This window comes from Bufo bufo, chromosome 5, assembly GCF_905171765.1.
Source record: "Bufo bufo chromosome 5, aBufBuf1.1, whole genome shotgun sequence".
In the NCBI taxonomy this organism is placed as follows: Eukaryota; Metazoa; Chordata; class Amphibia; order Anura; family Bufonidae; genus Bufo; species Bufo bufo.
In genome coordinates, this window is record NC_053393.1 from 559,400,273 (window position 1) to 559,420,200 (window position 19,928).

The window sequence follows — 19,928 nt, forward strand, 5'->3', positions numbered from 1 at the left end:
GCCCCATCATCCCCCCTGCTTTATGCTGGTGCTCTGCCCCATCATCCCCCGTGCTTTATGCTGGTGCTCTGCCCCATCATCCCCCGTGCTTTATGCTGGTGCTCTGCCCCATCATCCCCCCTGCTTTATGCTGGTGCTCTGCCCCATCATCCCCCGTGCTTTATGCTGGTGCTCTGCCCCATCCTCCCCCGTGCTTTATACTGGTGCTCTGCCCCATCATCCCCCCTGCTTTATGCTGGTGCTCTGCCCCATCATCCCCCGTGCTTTATGCTGGTGCTCTGCCCCATCATCCGCCGTGCTTTATGCTGGTGCTCTGCCCCATCATCCCCCGTGCTTTATGCTGGTGCTCTGCCCCATCATCCCCCGTGCTTTATACTGGTGCTCTGCCCCATCATCCCTCGTGCTTTATACTGGTGCTCTGCCCCATCATCCCCTGTGCTTTATGCTGGTGCTCTGCCCCATCATCCCCCGTGCTTTATGCTGGTGCTCTGCCCCATCATCCCCCGTGCTTTATACTGGTGCTCTGCCCCATCATCCCTCGTGCTTTATACTGGTGCTCTGCCCCATCATCCCCCGTGCTTTATGCTGGTGCTCTGCCCCATCATCCCCCGTGCTTTATGCTGCAGCTCTTCTCTGCCTCCCATGCTTTACACCTCAGCTCTGCCCCATCATCCCCCCTGCTTTATGCTGGTGCTCTGCCCCATCATCCCCCGTGCTTTATACTGGTGCTCTGCCCCATCATCCCCCGTGCTTTATACTGATGCTCTGCCCCATCATCCCCCGTGCTTTATACTGGTGCTCTGCCCCATCATCCCCCGTGCTTTATACTGGTACTCTGCCCCATCATCCCCCGTGCTTTATACTGGTGCTCTGCCCCATCATCCCCCGTGCTTTATACTGATGCTCTGCCCCATCATCCCCCGTGCTTTATACTGGTGCTCTGCCCCATCATCCCCCGTGCTTTATACTGGTGCTCTGCCCCATCATCCCCCGTGCTTTATACTGATGCTCTGCCCCATCATCCCCCGTGCTTTATACTGGTGCTCTGCCCCATCATCCCCCGTGCTTTATACTGGTGCTCTGCCCCATCATCCCCCATGCTTTATACTGGTGCTCTGCCCCATCATCCCCCGTGCTTTATACTGCAGCTCTGCCCCATCATCCCCCGTGCTTTATACTGGTGCTCTGCCCCATCATCCCCCGTGCTTTATACTGGTGCTCTGCCCCATCATCCCCCGTGCTTTATACTGATGCTCTGCCCCATCATCCCCCGTGCTTTATACTGGTGCTCTGCCCCATCATCCCCCGTGCTTTATACTGGTGCTCTGCCCCATCATCCCCCATGCTTTATACTGGTGCTCTGCCCCATCATCCCCCGTGCTTTATACTGCAGCTCTGCCCCATCATCCCCCGTGCTTTACACTGCAGCTTTGCCTGTTTAGTAGAACAACGTTCTTGCTCTTTCTAGATCGTTCTCTCTGATGAGTGAAGATCTGGCGCTCCGCTCCTGGACCGGCTCCTATTACCTGAGCAGCGAGAAGCGATGGCGTCCGGGGAGGCTGTCACTGACCGCCACTCACCTGCGCTTCCAGGCGGAAGGCGCCGACGACTTCCTGGTCCGCTTCCCGCTCTCCGGCATCAGTGAAATCAAGAAGGAGTCGTCCAGTTACATCTTCAGCTCCATCACTGTACTGGAGGGGGGCGGAGCCAAGCACTGGTTCGGCTCGCTGATCCCCAGCCGGAACGCCGTCTTCCCGGTGCTGGAGCACTTCTGGAGGGAGCGGCTGCTGTCACCGCGGGGGGACGGGACCTCCAAGGGGAAGGAGCTGCTCAGCATCATGTCCGGCTCCCAGAGATGCATGGAGGGCACCACCCGGGTACTGCACCACCAGGGGGAGCAGCTGGACGGCATCATGAGCGGACTGGGCAAGATCGAGGGCGACATGGCGACCGCAGACAGGTAACCCAGGGGCCCCCCACTGTGCCTGCACTGACCTGCTCATCCCGATCCTCCTGGTTCTTGGATAGAATGTCAGGACTGCAGTGAAGACTGACACACTGCAGGAAGTAATAATGAGCAGTTTCATCTGTCCACAGGGCAGTGACGCCTGCGCACATGGGAACGCTGGGTGACATCACAAGTGGGCGTGGCTATGGCGGCCATATTGGTTGGATCGGCACACTCCTGAGATAAGGAATGAGAGAGGATACTCTATTAACCTGCACTGCCTGTGTAGTGTCAGTCTTTACTGCTCTGGCATTCTGTTCAGGATGAGCTCTGCTTTAGGTTTTACTTGGATGGTTCCGATGGCCGGGGATCACGCGTTACCATGCTGGAGTCTGGGAAAGCCTTATATATAGGACCCTTCATGGCGGCCATGTTGGTGGTCACCCAGCTTTCACATGTATCTCAGCCTGAGTAGCTGGGTTTACCGTGCAGGAGTCTGGGAAAGCTGGGTGACTGCCCTGCGGGATCTGTAGCGGTCATTACTGGAGGTAAGTGACATTAGGTGTAAGTCCGCCCTGTGTGAGTCACCCAGCTTTCCCAGACTCCTGCCGGGCACAGTCATTGGTGTAACCCAGCTTTCCCGGATCCAGAATGTGCAGTGACTGGGTTGTCGCCCCCACAGGATGTTGTCGGTTCTGGAGTCTCCTTCTTGGTGGCCGTTCAGTGGGAGTCCATGGAAGAGATCAGCGTCTAAAGAGCCAGAGGCCGCCGCCCAGAGCCGCGGGAAAGACGGGGTCATCACTACCATCCCCATCATCTTCTGCCGTCACCCCGAGGTCAGCCTCAGGCCGGGTCGCCTCACCCTCCTGCTGTCCGCTCTGGAGATCTGTGACTGTGACCACCGCCCCCTGCACCGCTACCAGCGCCAGGACGTGGACGACATCAGAGTGGTGAGCGGGCACGAGATGAGCGTCCGGCAGAGATTCCTGGGGCGGCCGGACGTCACCTACACCGTCATATCCGCCAGGTTACCGCTCGTCCTGCCCCTGCTGGAGATGCAGTACAAGAAGAAGGTGGAGTTCACCCCGGAAGCCGCCATCTTCAGCGACCAGTGCCGCCCGTCTCCCAGCGAGAAGAGTCCAGGATGGCAAACCGGTAAATGAACGCAGACATCTTCTCTTATACTCTAGTCACATCCAGAGCTGCACTCACAGTTCTGTTGTAACGTCATGTCTTTATCCCTAGTCCTGGGACAGTAACCTCCGGCGCTCCAGCTGTTGCCAAACTACAACTCCCAGCGTGCACATCTGCTCGGCTGTTCTTGTAACTCCTAAAGAAATGAATGGTGCATGATGGGAGTCGTAGTTTCACAACAGCTGGAGCACCATAGCTTGCAGACCCTATGGGTAGAGCAGCGCCAATTTCTCACATTCATTTCCTGGATCTTACAAATAATACTTCTCGAACAAAGGTTTGTGAGACGCACAGGACTGAGGAAGAATCCGGAGGAGGTGCAGCCAGGAAAGAGGCCCTTCCTCTAATAATGAATACATAAAGATAACGAATACCGGCCACTCTCACTTATGTGGAGTCATACACTTTATTTATACACATATATAATGAAATCAATTGCTCTATAAACGCATTATCACAATAAAACCATAAATGGATTGGAATAAAAGAGAATAAATAACATTATATGTAAGAAGTGGATATAACCAGCCGTAGTGGGACTAGAGCTGGGGGGTGATCAGTCCATGTAAAACGATAAATAAGGGGGTCCCGACTGGCGGTCCGCGGTAGTCCGGTAACTACAGATAATATCTTGCAATGTCATATAAAGTTCACAATCCTGATCCTTTGGAGGAGAGTAAGAATACTGCGGTTAGAGCAATTCACTTAGGTGAGTGTATTCGCGGCGTCCCGCTTGTACTCACTGTGCAGTGCGCTTCTTTTTGACGCTCTTGAGTGCTCCTGTCGTGGCTGGGTGATGCTGTGGCTTTCTTACCCGTGTCTTTATGGTCCTCTGGCTACCGCTCCGTAGTAGCTAAGAGCCGGCAAGCTCTGGGACTTAAAGTCCCATTCCCCACCTCGGCTGACCTGCGTCACGGCACTGTGTGTCCTCGTGTGTTGCGCTTGTAGCCGCCGGCGTGTCAGGGCTTGGTAGGTCACGGAATCCTCAATTGGTTTTAATTACAGCACAGCCTTTATAGTTCCAGCATATCCTTCTTTAAGATTACTCTGAGGGTCTCTTCACCAAATGCGTTTCGGGGTACTTGCCCCTTCCTCAGTGAGTACAAGCGGGACGCCGCGAATACACTCACCTAAGTGAATTGCTCTAACCGCAGTATTCTTACTCTCCTCCAAAGGATCAGGATTGTGAACTTTATATGACATTGCAAGATATTATCTGTAGTTACCAGACTACCGCGGACCGCCAGTCGGGACCCCCTTATTTATCGTTTTACATGGACTGATCACCCCCCAGCTCTAGTCCCACTACGGCTGGTTATATCCACTTCTTACATATAATGTTGAAGATTTAGTGATTTTAGGGTGTTATTTATTCTCTTTTATTCCAAGCCATTTATGGTTTTATTGTGATAATGCGTTTATAGACCAATTGATTTTATTATATATGTGTATAAATAAAGTGTATGATTCTACATAAGTGAGAGTGCCCAGTAAATAATACTTCTCACTGCTGAGAGTTTGTTACATTGTAACAGTATAAGTGCCTGTAGCTGTATATAGATGTGCGGGTGAACTCTGCTTGTGGCCAGTACAGGGTTAACCTGAGGATCCTGGGTAACTTTCTTCCTAGAGCCCAAGGATCACACATCCTCCTCCCTGCACTGCCACAACTGGCCACTAGATGGAGCCCGAGGATCACACATCCTCCTCCCTGCACTGCCACAACTGGCCACTAGATGGAGCCCGAGGATCACACATCCTCCTCCCTGCACTGCCACCGTTCGCTACTAGATGGAGCCTGAGGATCACACATCCTCCTCCCTGCACTGCCACAACTGGCCACTAGATGGAGCCCGAGGATCACACATCCTCCTCCCTGCACTGCCACAACTGGCCACTAGATGGAGCCCGAGGATCACACATCCTCCTCCCTGCACTGCCACAACTGGCCACTAGATGGAGCCCGAGGATCACACATCCTCCTCCCTGCACTGCCACCGTTCGCTACTAGATGGAGCCTGAGGATCACACATCCTCCTCCCTGCACTGCCACAACTGGCCACTAGATGGAGCCCGAGGATCACACATCCTCCTCCCTGCACTGCCACCGTTCGCTACTAGATGGAGCCTGAGGATCACACATCCTCCTCCCTGCACTGCCACAACTGGCCACTAGATGGAGCCCGAGGATCACGCATCCTTCTCCCTTCACTGCCACAACTGGCCACTAGATGGAGCCCGAGGATCACACATCCTCCTCCCTGCACTGCCACCGTTCGCTACTAGATGGAACCCGAGGATCAGACAGCCTCCTGCCTGCGCTACCACCACTGGCCACTAGATGGAGCCTGAGGATCACGCATCCTCCTCCCTGCACTGCCACCACTGGCCACTAGATGGAGCCTGAGGATCACATATCTTCCTCCCTGCACTGCCACTGGCCACTAGATGGAGCCTGAGGATCAGACAGCCTTCTACCTGCGCTACCACCACTGGCCACTAGATGGAACTCGAGGATCAGACAGCCTCCCCCCTGCACTACCACCACTGGCTACTAGATGGAGCCCAAGGATCACACATCCTCCTACCTGCACTACTACCACTTTGCCACTAGATGGAGCCTGAGGATCACACATCCTTCTCGCTGCACTGCCACAACTGGCCACTAGATGGAACCCGAGGATCAGACAGCCTCCTGCCTGCGCTACCACCGCTGGCCACTAGACGAAGCCTGAAGATCACACATCCTCCTCCCTGTGCTGCCACCAGTGGCCACGAGATGGAGCCTGAGGATCACGCATCCTCCTCCCTGCACTTCCACCATTCGCTACTAGATGGAGCCTGAGTATCACGCATCCTCCTCCCTGCACTGCCACCAGTGGCCACTAGATGGAACCCGAGGATCACACATCCACCACTGGCCATTAGATGGAACCTGAGGATCACAAATCCTTCTCCCTGCACTGCCACCAGTGGCCACTAGATGGAGCCCGAGGATCACACATCCTCCTCCCTGCACTGCCACAACTGGCCACTAGATGGAGCCCGAGGATCACACATCCTCCTCCCTGCACTGCCACAACTGGCCACTAGATGGAGCCTGAGGATCACACATCCTCCTCCCTGCACTTCCACCATTCGCTACTAGATGGAGCCTGAGGATCACGCATCCTCCTCCCTGCACTGCCACCACTGGCCACTAGCTAGAGCCTGAGGATCACACATCTTCCTCCCTGCACTGCCACTGGCCACTAGATGGAACTCGAGGATCAGACAGCCTCCCCCCTGCACTACCACCACTGGCTACTAGATAGAGCCCAAGGATCACACATCCTCCTCCCTGCACTACTACCACTGGCCACGAGATGGAGCCTGAGGATCACAAATCCGCCTCCCTTCACTGCCACCACTGGCCACTAGATGGAGCCCGAGGATCACACATCCTTCTCCCTTCACTGCCACCACTGGCCACTAGATGGAGCCCGAGGATCCCACATCCTCCTCCCTGCACTTCCAACATTCGCTACTAGATGGAGCCTGAGGATCACGCATCCTCCTCCCTGCACTGCCACAACTGGCCACTAGACGGAGCCTGAAGATCACACATCCTCCTCCCTGCGCTGCCACCAGTGGCCACGAGATGGAGCCTGAGGATCACACATCCTCCCTGCACTGCCACCACTGGCCACTAGATGGAACTCGAGGATCAGACAGCCTCCCCCCTGCACTACTACCACTGGCTACTAGATGGAGCCCAAGGATCACACATCCTCCTACATGCACTTCTACCACTGGCCACGAGATAGAGCCTGAGGATCACAAATCCGCCTCCCTGCACTGCCACCACTAGCCACTAGATGGAACCCCAGGATCACACATCCACCACTGGCCACTGGATGGAACCTGATGATCACAAATTCTTCTCCATGCACTGCCACCACTGGCCACTAGATGGAGCCTGAAGATCACAAATTCTTCTCCATGCACTGCCACCACTGGCCACTAGATGGAGCCTAAAGATCACACATCCTCCTCCCTGCACTGTTTTGATCGATCTTTTCTTTCTTTCCCCTCGGCTGTGAGCAGAATTGGATCCATTGTCAATGGAAACAAGAAGATCCCCATTGTCGACAGCAAGCAGAGATCTTGTAATGACCATTTTGTCCTTGTGCTCAGGCGGTTGTTTATTCTGGAGCCGCTTTAATATTGATGCTTCGGGATCACACAAATTGCTGTCTGATTGATCGTTATGTCATCATAATGACCACACCCCTCTGCGATGTCACCGCTGCCCTGATTACCCAGCATGCTTTATATGCAGGACTGCGGGGGAGGGAGAGGCCGGGCCACGGGGACTGCGGGGGAGGGAGAGGCTGGCCACGGGGACTGCGGGGGAGGGAGAGGCCGGTCCCCGGGGACCGCGGGGGAGGGAGAGGCCGGTCCCTGGGGACCGCGGGGGAGGGAGAGGCCGTTCCCCGGGGACCGCGTCGGAGGGAGAGGTCGGTCCCCAGGGACCGCGGGGGAGGGAGAGGCTGTTCCCAGGGACCGTGGGGGAGGGAGAGGCTGGCCACGGGGACCGCGGGGGAGGGAGAGGCCGGTCCCCAGGGACCGCGGGGGAGGGAGAGGCTGTTCCCAGGGACCGCGGGGGAGGGAGAGGCCGGTCCCCAGGGACCGCGGGGGAGGGAGAGATCTCTGCTTTTCTGTTCATCGTATGATTCCTGGATCATGAATGAAATGCTAGGAGGACAGTGGAGACTTGTGTGGCCTCCATTAGCGTCTCTGAACCGGTGCTGGTAATGGTTTGGTTCTGCCAGCGGGTCATGGGTGATAGAATGTGGCAGAACCGCCAGAGACAGGACACAGGGAAGAAGCTGCCGCTGAGCCGGCACTGGATGGCGCCATGAATCCACTTTTCACATTTTATCTCTCGTTTAGATTCCTGGTTTCTGGAGACCATTGTGAGATCGGGGCCCCGCGGGGGAAGAGAGGAGGCGGCCATGGCCGAGGAGCAGGAGGTGACCGCCTCCGAAGTGCAGGAGCTCAGAAAGGTAACGCCCCCAGATCTGGTAGCCCCGCCCACATCACATGGTCAGCAAATAATATGAGGTTATCGCTCCAGGCGCTGAGGATCAGCCACTTATCTCCATGTGTGTAAGCAGCAACTCGGCCCACCGACACGACACCCCTCCCCCGAACACGTGCCCACCGCTGACAGCAACGCCCCTCCCCCCTAACATGTGCCCACCGCTGACAGGAACACCCCTCCCCCGAACACGTGCCCACCGCTGACAGGAACACCCCTCCCCCGAACACGTGCCCACCGCTGACAGGAGGCCCCTCTGATTACACAGCTTTAAATTATGGGTTTATAGAGCCCCTGCAGTCCCATGTGAATATAGCGCTAAGACTGCAGACTTTAAAGTCTTAGTTTTTTTTTTTTTTATAGAATCTGTGAATTAATTCCTAAACCTTTCTGAGAGCTCTGCTTGCTGTCATTGAATAACAACATGCATACTGAGAGCTTGCTACAATTCTATCTCAGTAGCTGTAGAAATGCTCTCTGATGGTTTGTTACTATGTGTCAGTGCAGTCCAGGTTGTTTACCTCACAGTGAATTTTCTAGACCAGGAGCGCATGGTCATAGCGTGCTACCCCAAGGGGCCCCAATGAATCTTAGAGATTCTCCACCACTAAGCTCCCTCTAGTGGTGACTGTATATATCTGTATGCAGTAATCTCCTGAGCTCCCTCTAGTGTTGGCTGTGTATACCTGTATGTAGTAATGTCCTGAGCTCCCTCTAGTGGTGGCTGTATATATCTGTATGTAGTAATCTCCTGAGCTCCCTCTAGTGGTAGCTGTATATATCTGTATGTAGTAATCTCCTGAGCTCCCCCTAGTGGTGGCTGTATATATCTGTATGCAGTAATCTCCTGAGCTCCCTCTAGTGTTGGCTGTGTATACCTGTATGTAGTAATCTCCTGAGCTCCCTCTAGTGGTGGCTGTATATATCTGTATGTAGTAATCTCCTGAGCTCCCCCTAGTGGTGGCTGTATATAGCTGTATGTAGTAATCTCCTGAGCTCCCTCTAGTGGTTGCTGTATATATCTGTATGTAGTAATCTCCTGAGCTCCCCCTAGTGGTGGCTGTATATATCTGTATGTAGTAATCTCCTGAGCTCCCTCTAGTGGTGGCTGTATATATCTGTATGTAGTAATCTCCTGAGCTCCCTCTAGTGGTGGCTGTATATATCTGTATGTAGTAATCTCCTGAGCTCCATCTAGTGGTGACTGTATATATCTGTATGTAGTAATCTCCTGAGCTCCATCTAGTGGTGGCTGTATATATCTGTATGTAGTAATCTCCTGAGCTCCCTCTAGTGGTGGTTGTATATATCTGTATGTAGTAATCTCCTGAGCTCCCTCTAGTGGTGGCTGTATATATCTGTATGCAGTAATCTCCTGAGCTCCCTCTAGTGGTCGCTGTATATATCTGTATGCAGTAATCTCCTGAGCTCCCTCTAGTGATAGCTGTATATATCTGTATGTAGTTATCTCCTGAGCTCCCCCTAGTGGTGGCTGTATATATCTGTATGTAGTAATCTCCTGAGCTCCGTCTAGTGGTGACTGTATATATCTGTATGTAGTAATCTCCTGAGCTCCCTCTAGTGGTGGCTGTATATATCTGTATGCAGTAATCTCCTGAGCTCCCTCTAGTGGTGGCTGTATATATCTGTATGCAGTAATCTCCTGAGCTCCCTCTAGTGGTGGCTGTATATATCTGTATGTAGTAATCTCCTGAGCTCCCTCTAGTGGTGGTTGTATATATCTGTATGCAGTAATCTCCTGAGCTCCCTCTAGTGGTGTCTGTATATATCTGTATGTAGTACTCTCCTGAGCTCCCTCTAGTGGTGTCTGTATATATCTGTATGTAGTAATCTCCTGAGCTCCCTCTAGTGGTGTCTGTATATATCTGTATGTAGTACTCTCCTGAGCTCCCTCTAGTGGAGGCTGTATATATCTGTATGTAGTAATCTCCTGAGCTCCCTCTAGTGGTGTCTGTATATATCTGTATGCAGTGATCTCCTGAGCTCCCTCTAGTGGTGGCTGTATATATCTGTATGTAGTAATCTCCTGAGCTCCCTCTAGTGGTGGCTATATATATCTGTATGCAGTAATCTCCTGAGCTCCCCCTAGTGGTGGCTGTATATATCTGTATGTAGTAATCTCCTGAGCTCCCTCTAGTGGTGGCTATATATATCTGTATGCAGTAATCTCCTGAGCTCCCCCTAGTGGTGGCTGTATATATCTGTATGTAGTAATCTCCTGAGCTCCCTTTAGTGGTGGCTGTATATACCTGTATGTAGTAATCTCCTGAGCTCCCTCTAGTGGTGGCTGTATATATCTGTATGTAGTAATCTCCTGAGCTCCCCCTAGTGGTGGCTGTATATATCTGTATGTAGTAATCTCCTGAGCTCCCTCTAGTGGTGGATGTATATATCTGTATGTAGTGGTCTCCTGAGCTCCCTCTAGTGGTGGCTATATATATCTGTATGTAGTAATCTCCTGAGCTCCCTCTAGTGGTGACTGTATATATCTGCATGTAGTAATCTCCTGAGCTCCCTCTAGTGGTGGCTGTATATATCTGTATGTAGTAATCTCCTGAGCTCCCTCTAGTGGTGGATGTATATATCTGTATGTAGTGGTCTCCTGAGCTCCCTCTAGTGGTGGCTATATATATCTGTATGTAGTAATCTCCTGAGCTCCCTCTAGTGGTGGCTGTATATATCTGTATGTAGTAATCTCCTGAGCTCCCCCTAGTGGTGGCTGTATATATCTGTATGTAGTAATCTCCTGAGCTCCCTCTAGTGGTGGATGTATATATCTGTATGTAGTGGTCTCCTGAGCTCCCTCTAGTGGTGGCTATATATATCTGTATGTAGTAATCTCCTGAGCTCCCTCTAGTGGTGACTGTATATATCTGCATGTAGTAATCTCCTGAGCTCCCTCTAGTGGTGGCTGTATATATCTGTATGTAGTAATCTCCTGAGCTCCCTCTAGTGGTGGCTGTATATATCTGTATGTAGTAATCTCCTGAGCTCCCTCTAGTGGTGGCTGTATATATCTGTATGCAGTAATCTCCTGAGCTCCCTTTAGTGGTGGCTGTATATATCTGTATGTAGTAATCTCCTGAGCTCCATCTAGTGGTGGTTGTACATATCTGTATGTAGTAATCTCCTGAGCTCCCTCTAGTGGTGGCTGTATATATCTGTATATAGTAATCTCCTGAGCTCCCTCTAGTGGTGGCTGTATATATCTGTATGCAGTAATCTCCTGAGCTCCCTCTAGTGGTGGCTGTATATATCTTTATGTAGTAATCTCCTGAGCTTCCTCTAGTGGTGGCTGTATATATCTGTATGTAGTAATCTCCTGAGCTCCCTCTAGTGGTGGCTGTATATATCTGTATGTAGTAATCGCTCCCTCTAGTGGTGACTGTATATATCTGTATGTAGTAATCTCCTGAGCTCCCTCTAGTGGTGGATGTATATATCTGTATGTAGTAATCTCCTGAGCTCCCTCTAGTGGTGGCTGTATATATCTGTATGTAGTAATATCCTGAGCTCCCTCTAGTGGTGGCTGTATATATCTGTATGTAGTAATCTCCTTAGCTCCCTCTAGTGGTGGCTGTATATATCTGTATGTAGTAATCTCCTGAGCTCCCTCTAGTGGTGGCTGTATATATCTGTATGTAGTAATCGCTCCCTCTAGTGGTGGTTGTATATATCTGTATGTAGTGATCTCCTGAGCTCCCTCTAGTGGTGGCTGTATATATCTGTATGTAGTAATTGCTCCCTCTAGTGGGGTTGTAGGCAACAGAATGTTGTTCGCTCTGAGCTCTATGTCAGGAAAATATCTGTTCTGGGGCTGGGCGATTAATCAAATAATTAGTCTTTGAGGCCTCTGACGTCAAATGGATTTTCGTAATGGCTCTGCCTCCTGGCCCGCCCCTCTGCCCAATTTGCCTGGCACGCCCTACTGAGTTCTGAGGTGTTCTAAAGTACCCTAGAGGTGCCGACTTTTGCGGCCCAGTCGACCCCAGACACAGACCCGGAGTCCTTCTTGCGGCCGGACTCGAGAAGGAGCCTGGTCCCTCTGCTGAGGTGAGGTCTAGAGCTTGGGGGGGACGGGGGGGACGGGACGCTGTGGTATGTATGGTAGAAAGCTGTGTCTGTGAAATATGTGTGAATGGAGCGGCATGGGAACGACGACATGGTTATGATCAGAAGCGGCAGTTTCTGGTTTTTAACCGTTTATGTCCTGAGGTTAGTAGTTTATAGCAATTAGTGAGGCCATAGGTTCCCAACAATTCTGATCCGGCTCGTTGGATAGCATGCACCCTGGTCAAAGGTTTCTTTATTATAGGGATATTCCTGTAATGAGGGGTCCCTTGGCTGAAGAGCTTGAGTTCTAGTGTAACATTGGGGGGGATCACAATAGGGGGAGCATTATATCTAATGGCTCTAACTGAGGGACCTGGTTTTGGAGAACTTGACTTGGATGGGTCACATTTTCCGGGGGGCTTGCAGTGGGGTGCTGGCCCATTAGGTGTCCGTCACATTGGGTTTCATGGTTCTTCAGGTTGGTGTGCGCCCATGAGCCCATCCTGCCCTATTAGACCGTTCCCTACCTCAGAGACCCCATTACCGTGCCCTTTGATTCCTATTTCATGATCACGGAGACCTCCGATGCAGCACTTAGAGGTGAGGGGGTAGTAAGAAGTAGCGACGTGGCTGCAGGCGGTGTGTCTCAGGAGGGTTGGGGAGGTAGACGCTCTTCTCTCGCAGTAAGGCTGGGCGATCATGGATGCCACCGCATAGACCGGAGCTCCTCGCTCTGCTCCCGATCAGGACAACAGGTTTCACATCTGATGCCGTCCGTCAGTGAGATGTGTGATCTGTGGACACAAAGCGCCAGACTGGCAGGACTTCTGTCCGTGAAAAAAAGTGATGGCAACGGACGGCATTAAATGTGGACTCGTCCTGATCCGAACGGTTTGGGAAAACGGAGATTTTCGATTACTTCCTGCTTGAAGTAAGAATATTATGGGGTATTTCCCTCACGCTCGTGATGAATAGTGCAGTGTCTGCTCGATGCCGCGATCAGAGCACCCGACCACCGCTGACAGGTGCCGAAGATAAAAGAGCGCCCGCTCCTCTCTTATGTTGTAAATCACCAGGAATAAAGGTGGAAAGCAAAACCAAGGCCACCATCGAGGTGCTGGAGCGATAAGCGTCGCCCTCCCCCGCCGCCTCTTATCTGATTAATATCTGTTATCAGGCCGCTGGCGCCTCTGATCTCCACTGTCAGCCTTGGGCACAGGTGAACGTTCACCCGGGGTCACACGTCACTCGGGGAATGATCGTTACCTGTGTGCAGAGTCCATGGCTGCCAGGAGAAGAAGGAATAAAACAGAATCTGGCGACCAACGACCACCGTCCAGAGCCCGTTCACTGGGTGCGCCCTTTGCCTAACACCTTAGATGGCGGCAATTCACAGAAACGACCATCCTTCTTCTCTCAGTCCAATGATGTCACCTCGGCAAAATGTCTTCCAGTGCGTCATAATGGCACGTCTGGCAGTCAGCGATCTCTCACTAAGAGGTACGCTACACAAAAGTAGCCTCTGAGAGCCCTTTCATATAGCAGCGGGGGGAAGCACTTTTGATCCCAGTCAAGACAAGACCCGGTGTCCAATCAGACCGCACCTGTAATCATGATATATCTGCATAATAGTGTATATTCCCCTCTTCTGTGTGATGTGGTCCAGTCCAATACATAACCTCCCCCACTGTGTGATTTGGTCCGGTCCTCTGTTATATCCCCTCTGTGTGATGTCGTCCAGCTCCCCACCCCTTTAATGTTATGGGGTCTGGTACCCTGTAAAATAAATCACCCTTGTGTTATGTGGTCTGGTCCTCTGTTATATCACCCCCCATCCCTCCTTCATGTTACATGGTCTGGTTCTCTATCACCCTCCTATTACGTGGTCTGGTCCTCTGTTCTATCCCTAGTTAGATGTGGTCCAGTCCTCTATTATACCCCCCCATGTGATGTGGTCTGGTCCTCTGTTATATCCCTAGTTAGATGTGGTCCAGTCCTCTATTATACCCCCCCCATGTGATGTGGTCTGGTCCTCTGTTATATCCCTAGTTAGATGTGGTCCAGTCCTCTATTATACCCCCCCCCATGTGATGTGGTCTGGTCCTCTGTTATATCCCTAGTTAGATGTGGTCCAGTCCTCTATTATACCCCCCCCCATGTGATGTGGTCTGGTCCTCTGTTATATCCCTAGTTAGATGTGGTCCAGTCCTCTATTATACCCCCCCCATGTGATGTGGTCTGGTCCTCTGTTATATCCCTAGTTAGATGTGGTCCAGTCCTCTATTATACCCCCCCCCATGTGATGTGGTCTGGTCCTCTGTTATATCCCTAGTTAGATGTGGTCCAGTCCTCTAGTATACCCCCCCCATGTGATGTGGTCTGGTCCTCTGTTCTATCCCTAGTTACATGTGGTCCAGTCCTCTATTATACCCCCCCCATGTGATGTGGTCTGGTCCTCTGTTATATCACCCCCACCCTTGTGTGATATGGTCCAGTCCTCTGTTATATCGCCTTCACCTTCGTGTTACGTTGTCTGGTCCTCTATAATATTACTCCCCCTCGTGTGATATGGTCTGGTTCTCTGTAATATCACCCCCTCATGTGATGTGTTACGACCCTCTGTTATATTATTCCTACCCTTGCGTGATATGGTCCAGTCCTCACTTCCCCCTTCGAGTGATATGGTCTGGTCCTTTGGTATATCACCTTCATGTTACATTGTCCGGTCGTCTGTTATATTACCCCCCCTTCTTGAGTTATATGATTCGGTCCTCTGTAATATCACCCCTTTTTGTTATGTGTTCTGGTCCTCTGTTATATCACCCCCCCCTCGTGTGATGTGGTCCAGTCCTCTCCTATATCCCCCGCCCACTCATGTGATGTGGTCTAGCCCTCTGTTATATCACGCTAACCTTTGTGGAATATGGTCCAGTCCACCCCCCCTCCTCCCGTGTTACGTGGTCCAGTCCTCCAGTAGTTTTCTGCTATTTCCCGCAGATCCTCACCAAGCTGAAGAGCATCGCACTGGAGGCGGAGGACGAGCTGGAGCGGCAGGACGAGGCGCTGGACGAGATCACGAGCTCCACAGACAGAGCGATCCTGAAGATCAACAAACAGACGCGCAGGATGCGGAACCTAATCTGAACATCCCTGCAACATGGCCGCCGGTGACCACTGTGGTAGCTCCGCCTTCTCTGCGGGCAGGAAGGAAACGGCTGCAAACAGAAAAATCTGAGAGAGGAAAATCCAGAAAATCGGAACTTTATTTATTGTTCTTATTAATGAAATGTGTTATCAGGAACAGAAATAAAATCGCCCCAAAATACGAGCTCCGCCCACTGCACCCACTGATGCATTCCTATCCGCTACGCCGGGACTGTGGAGTCATTAAGGCGAACCTGTCATATTGAACTTGGTGTCCTCTCTGCGAGCAGATTAATTTCCATCCCTGCTTGTTCTATACCTAGGAGTCCAGTGGGCGGTACTATCTGCGAGCCGCACTGAGCAGAGTGGTTTTATATATATATATATATATATATATAATGGGGAAAGATCATAACTTGTATTTCTTTCATTTTTTATCCCGCTAATTCTATACTTAGGAGTCCAGTGGGCGGTCCTATCAGCCGTCCCTTCAAGCCAAAACTTAGACTCCTTCTTAAATGGCTTGTATAACAATTAGTAATAACGCATTGACGTAGTAGAATCATCAGCTTGTCATCTCTCTCATGTAATATTTCTACCGACTCCACAGCCCTGAGATCCTGCATGGGTAACAGATACTGTTGAGTACCCCTAGCGACCTGCATGACCAGGATCATGACAGTTGTCAACCAGCTTTTCACAGATCATCACCCCTATCCCACCATCATCACTACTCCCACCATGACCACCCCTTCCCCTCACTATCACTGCCCCTCCTCCCTCCAGCATCATCATCACTCCATCACCATAACCTCCTTTCCACCATCATCAAGGAGAAGACCTAATGCCAGGATAACTCCAGAAGAAGACCTAACACAAAAGGAAGACCCAGCTCTAGAAGAATATCTAACTCACGGAGAAGAATACCTAACTCCAGTAGAAGACATTCCTCCAGGATAAAACTTAACCTTAGAAGAAGACCTAACCCCAAACAAAGACCCAACTCTAAAATACCTAACTCCAGGAGAAGACATCACCCTAAGAAAGGTCCTAACCTAAGGAGAAGACCTAACTGAAGAAGACCTACAGTAAGTGTACAACAGGAAAAAACCTAACTCCACTTGAAGACCTAACTCCAGAATAAAACTTAAACCCAGAAGAAGACCTAATCCCAAACGAAGACCCAGCTCCGGAAGAATACTCAACTCCCGAAGAATACCTCTTGCAGAAGACCTAACTCAAGAAGACCTAGAGTAAGTGTACAACAAGCTCTAACACCAACTCCAGGAAAAAACTTAACTCCAAGACAGCAGCTTACCCAAGGAGAAGACCCAGAAGAAGACCTAACCCCAAATGAAGACCCAACTGTAGAAGAACACCTAACCCCAGGAGAAGAACTAACCATAAGAGAAGACATAATCCTAAAAAAAGACCCAACTCATGAAGACCTACAGTAAGTGCACAACAAGACCTAACTCCAGGAAAAAACTTGTTCCCAAGACAACACCTAACCTCAGGAGAAGACGTAACTCCAGAAGATGAGCTGATTCGCTAACTGCAGAACTAGTCACCAATCTGTCACTGCAATAGACACTTCATGTTCTATCTCCACACTGAAAGGGTATTACCTATCCACAGGAATGGTGGGTAACTATGAGGTTGGTGGGGTCCTACTGCCAGGACCCCTACTGATCATGACAATGGGGACCCCATACCCCATCTAAGCCACCAAAAATTATCTTTTGGGTGGCCCTAAAGGGTACAGAGCTCCCATTCTCGTGATTAGTGGACGTCCCAGCATTCAAACCCCCACCGTCACCTGTCGATAGAAGATAACTTCTAACAACGAATATGTCCCTTAAGTTTGTCATGTGACTTGCATCCATGTTCGAATCTCGATGTGTACTGTGTCTTTAATCTGATGTGAGATGCCAGTGGGTAATGTGCTGCTGTGGACTTGGTACCACTGAGGTACATCAGTGAGGATACTTATGGTCTAAGATGGGTGAAATGTCTTGTATGTAAGGCCGTGGTGGGGGGGAATATGTCTCAGGTGGTCTGTCACTGGGTAAGGTGGGACATTGCAGGTAAGTCGCACTATAGAGAGTGAAAAGCCTCCGCTGGATATAAATGTAATGCGCTGCATGCTACACTGGAGGTGCGTCTGCTGCAAGCAGCGCTGAGGCCTCCTAGTGGCCAATTCTGTTATTGCTGATCTACTATAGTAAGAGCAAATGGCTGTGAGATAAGTAGCCCTGAAGACCTACAGTCACTAGTATGCAGGCAGAAAGAACATGTGGGCTGCTAATGGAGGTGAGAGGCACTGGCCATGATGGATACCAGCTCAAGGGATAGGGCAGCTGGGCAACTCAGTGGAGAGGGCTGCCAGGCACCCTCCCCAACCCGGAAATCCCTGTTACAGTATGGTTTCCATGTAGTAGCAGCTTGTCGTTGTTTTCTGAAATGGGTTTCGGGCGCAGTCACCTTATCTGATGTCTCTTTCCTCAGTAATTCCCAGATCATTCAATTCTTCTGTACATTTTTATCTGTGATTTTAACCAAATTGCTTAATAAAAGAAGGCAGGAAATCCGGTGATCCAACTGAGCTCCACCTACAGATCAGACAACAACTGGATGAATTGCAGAAGAATTACCCAGTTAAAGGGCCCACACCGCACGTTCTGCCATAGATTACTCAAGGAGCATGAGAATAAACGGTGACTTCAGGAAGTGGCTCGTAAGCTGTGTAAATACTTGAGAACGTTCCCTTTGAGATCTTCTCCCTCCATTATTACATATGATACGTAGACCGGTGCATTTTACATTGTAACATATGGCAGCTGCAGAACCTCGCCCACGATCAGTGAGATCATATGACGTGCTGCAAACAACTCTACTGCACATTATCGTCTCAGCTGTGGGGTGTGACGCGGTGGATGCGTTGGGTAATGTGCACTTAGTGACGTAGAAGATAGAGACCACGTGTGGAACATATGAGACATGTCAAGTAGACATTTACCACAAGTACATAGTGTGCAGCTGGCAGCTAATCCGACCTTCTCTAGATGTGGTCCATGTCACCGATATCTAGAACCTTCCATGTATTCTTTATGTTCCGAGAATTCTTAGTGTCTTCTTCTGTCAACTCAATCTCATCTGTGCCCCTGTAATTCTCAAGAATTGGTCCCACTTGTAAGAACCAGATCATGGTCTCCACCAAACAGCGGCCTGTATATGGTCTCCACCAAGGTCTGTGATACTTCATCCCATGTGAACAGGAAGACTCATCACTGCTGCATTAGAGTGCCCACCAAGACGGTAATCTCTTCATTAGACTGCCCACCAAAACTTTATATTCATTAGAGTGCCCACCAAGACTGTAATCTCTTCATTAGAGTGCCCACCAAGACTGTAATCTCTTCATTAGAGTGCCCACCAAGACTGTAATCTCTTCATTAGAGTGCCCACCAAGACGGTAATCTCTTCGTTAGAGTGCCCACCAAGACGGTAATCTCTTCATTAGAGTGCCCACTAAGACTGTAATCTCTTCATTAGAGTGCACTCAAAGACTATTATCTCTTAATTAGAGTGCCCACCAAGACTGTAATCTCTTCGTTAGAGTGCCCACCAAGACTGTAATCTCTTCGTTAGAGTGCCCACCAAGACGGTAATCTCTTCATTAGAGTGCCCACTAAGACTGTAATCTCTTCATTAGAGTGCACTCAAAGACTATTATCTCTTAATTAGAGTGTCCCCCCAAGACTATGATTTCTTCATTTGAGTGTCATCCAAGACCATCATCTCTGGACACTTTAATAAGATTATGACAGTTTTTTGGGGCACTTCATTAGTGTCTGCCAAGACTGTGTCCACCATCTATTTATTAGAGTATCCACCAAGACTGTAATCTCTTAAATGGTGTCCACCAAATCTGTCATCTCTTTATTACAGTGACCTCCAAGACTCTTATCTCTTCATCAGTGTTCCCACCAAGACTTTCCTCATCATTTCATTACGCTGCCCAGGAAGACTTCCAGCTCCATTCATTAGAATGCTGTTATCACAGGTTCATACGTGTCCAGCTGCACTCCCATTTCTTTATTAGAATGCTCATTAGCAGTGACCACAAGATCATTTGTACACACAGGATCACCATCTCCAGTTCATTACAATGGTTATAAGGGTACCTCAAATTCATTAGAATCACATTTTTTTGCCTCAAGTCAATTAGAACATCCCTCTGGTGAGCAGATCTCCAAGCTAGGCTTGTAGCACAGGTTCAGTAGATGACTCCCACCACAAGTCCATTACAATGACCAGGTAATGGCTTTCACCTCAGTATAACACATAGTAAGGCTCTTACCCCTAGGTTCACCAGAATGCCCAACAGGACTCATGACTTTTAATTGAATGTCCATTCTGGGAGTTGTAGTTTTGAAAAAGCTGGAGAGTGTCAGGATGGAGGCGACAATGTTTAAAAGTAGG

At 50.4% G+C, this 19,928-nt stretch overlaps 1 protein-coding gene across 3 annotated transcripts in view; it reads left to right on the forward strand.

Moving 5' to 3' along the window:
* Positions 1–15,806, forward strand: part of SNAP47 (synaptosome associated protein 47) — an 18,949-nt gene extending 3,143 nt beyond the window's left edge. For all 3 annotated transcript variants that reach the window (XM_040431640.1, XM_040431639.1, XM_040431642.1), the window contains exons 2-5: positions 1,469–1,960; positions 2,631–3,103; positions 8,078–8,190; positions 15,297–15,806. In XM_040431640.1, coding sequence (XP_040287574.1) covers positions 1,482–1,960; positions 2,631–3,103; positions 8,078–8,190; positions 15,297–15,443 — 1,212 coding nt within the window. In that variant the 5' untranslated portion in view covers positions 1,469–1,481 and the 3' untranslated portion in view covers positions 15,444–15,806. The remainder of the gene's footprint in view (positions 1–1,468; positions 1,961–2,630; positions 3,104–8,077; positions 8,191–15,296) is intronic.
* Positions 15,807–19,928: the final 4,122 nt, after the last annotated feature.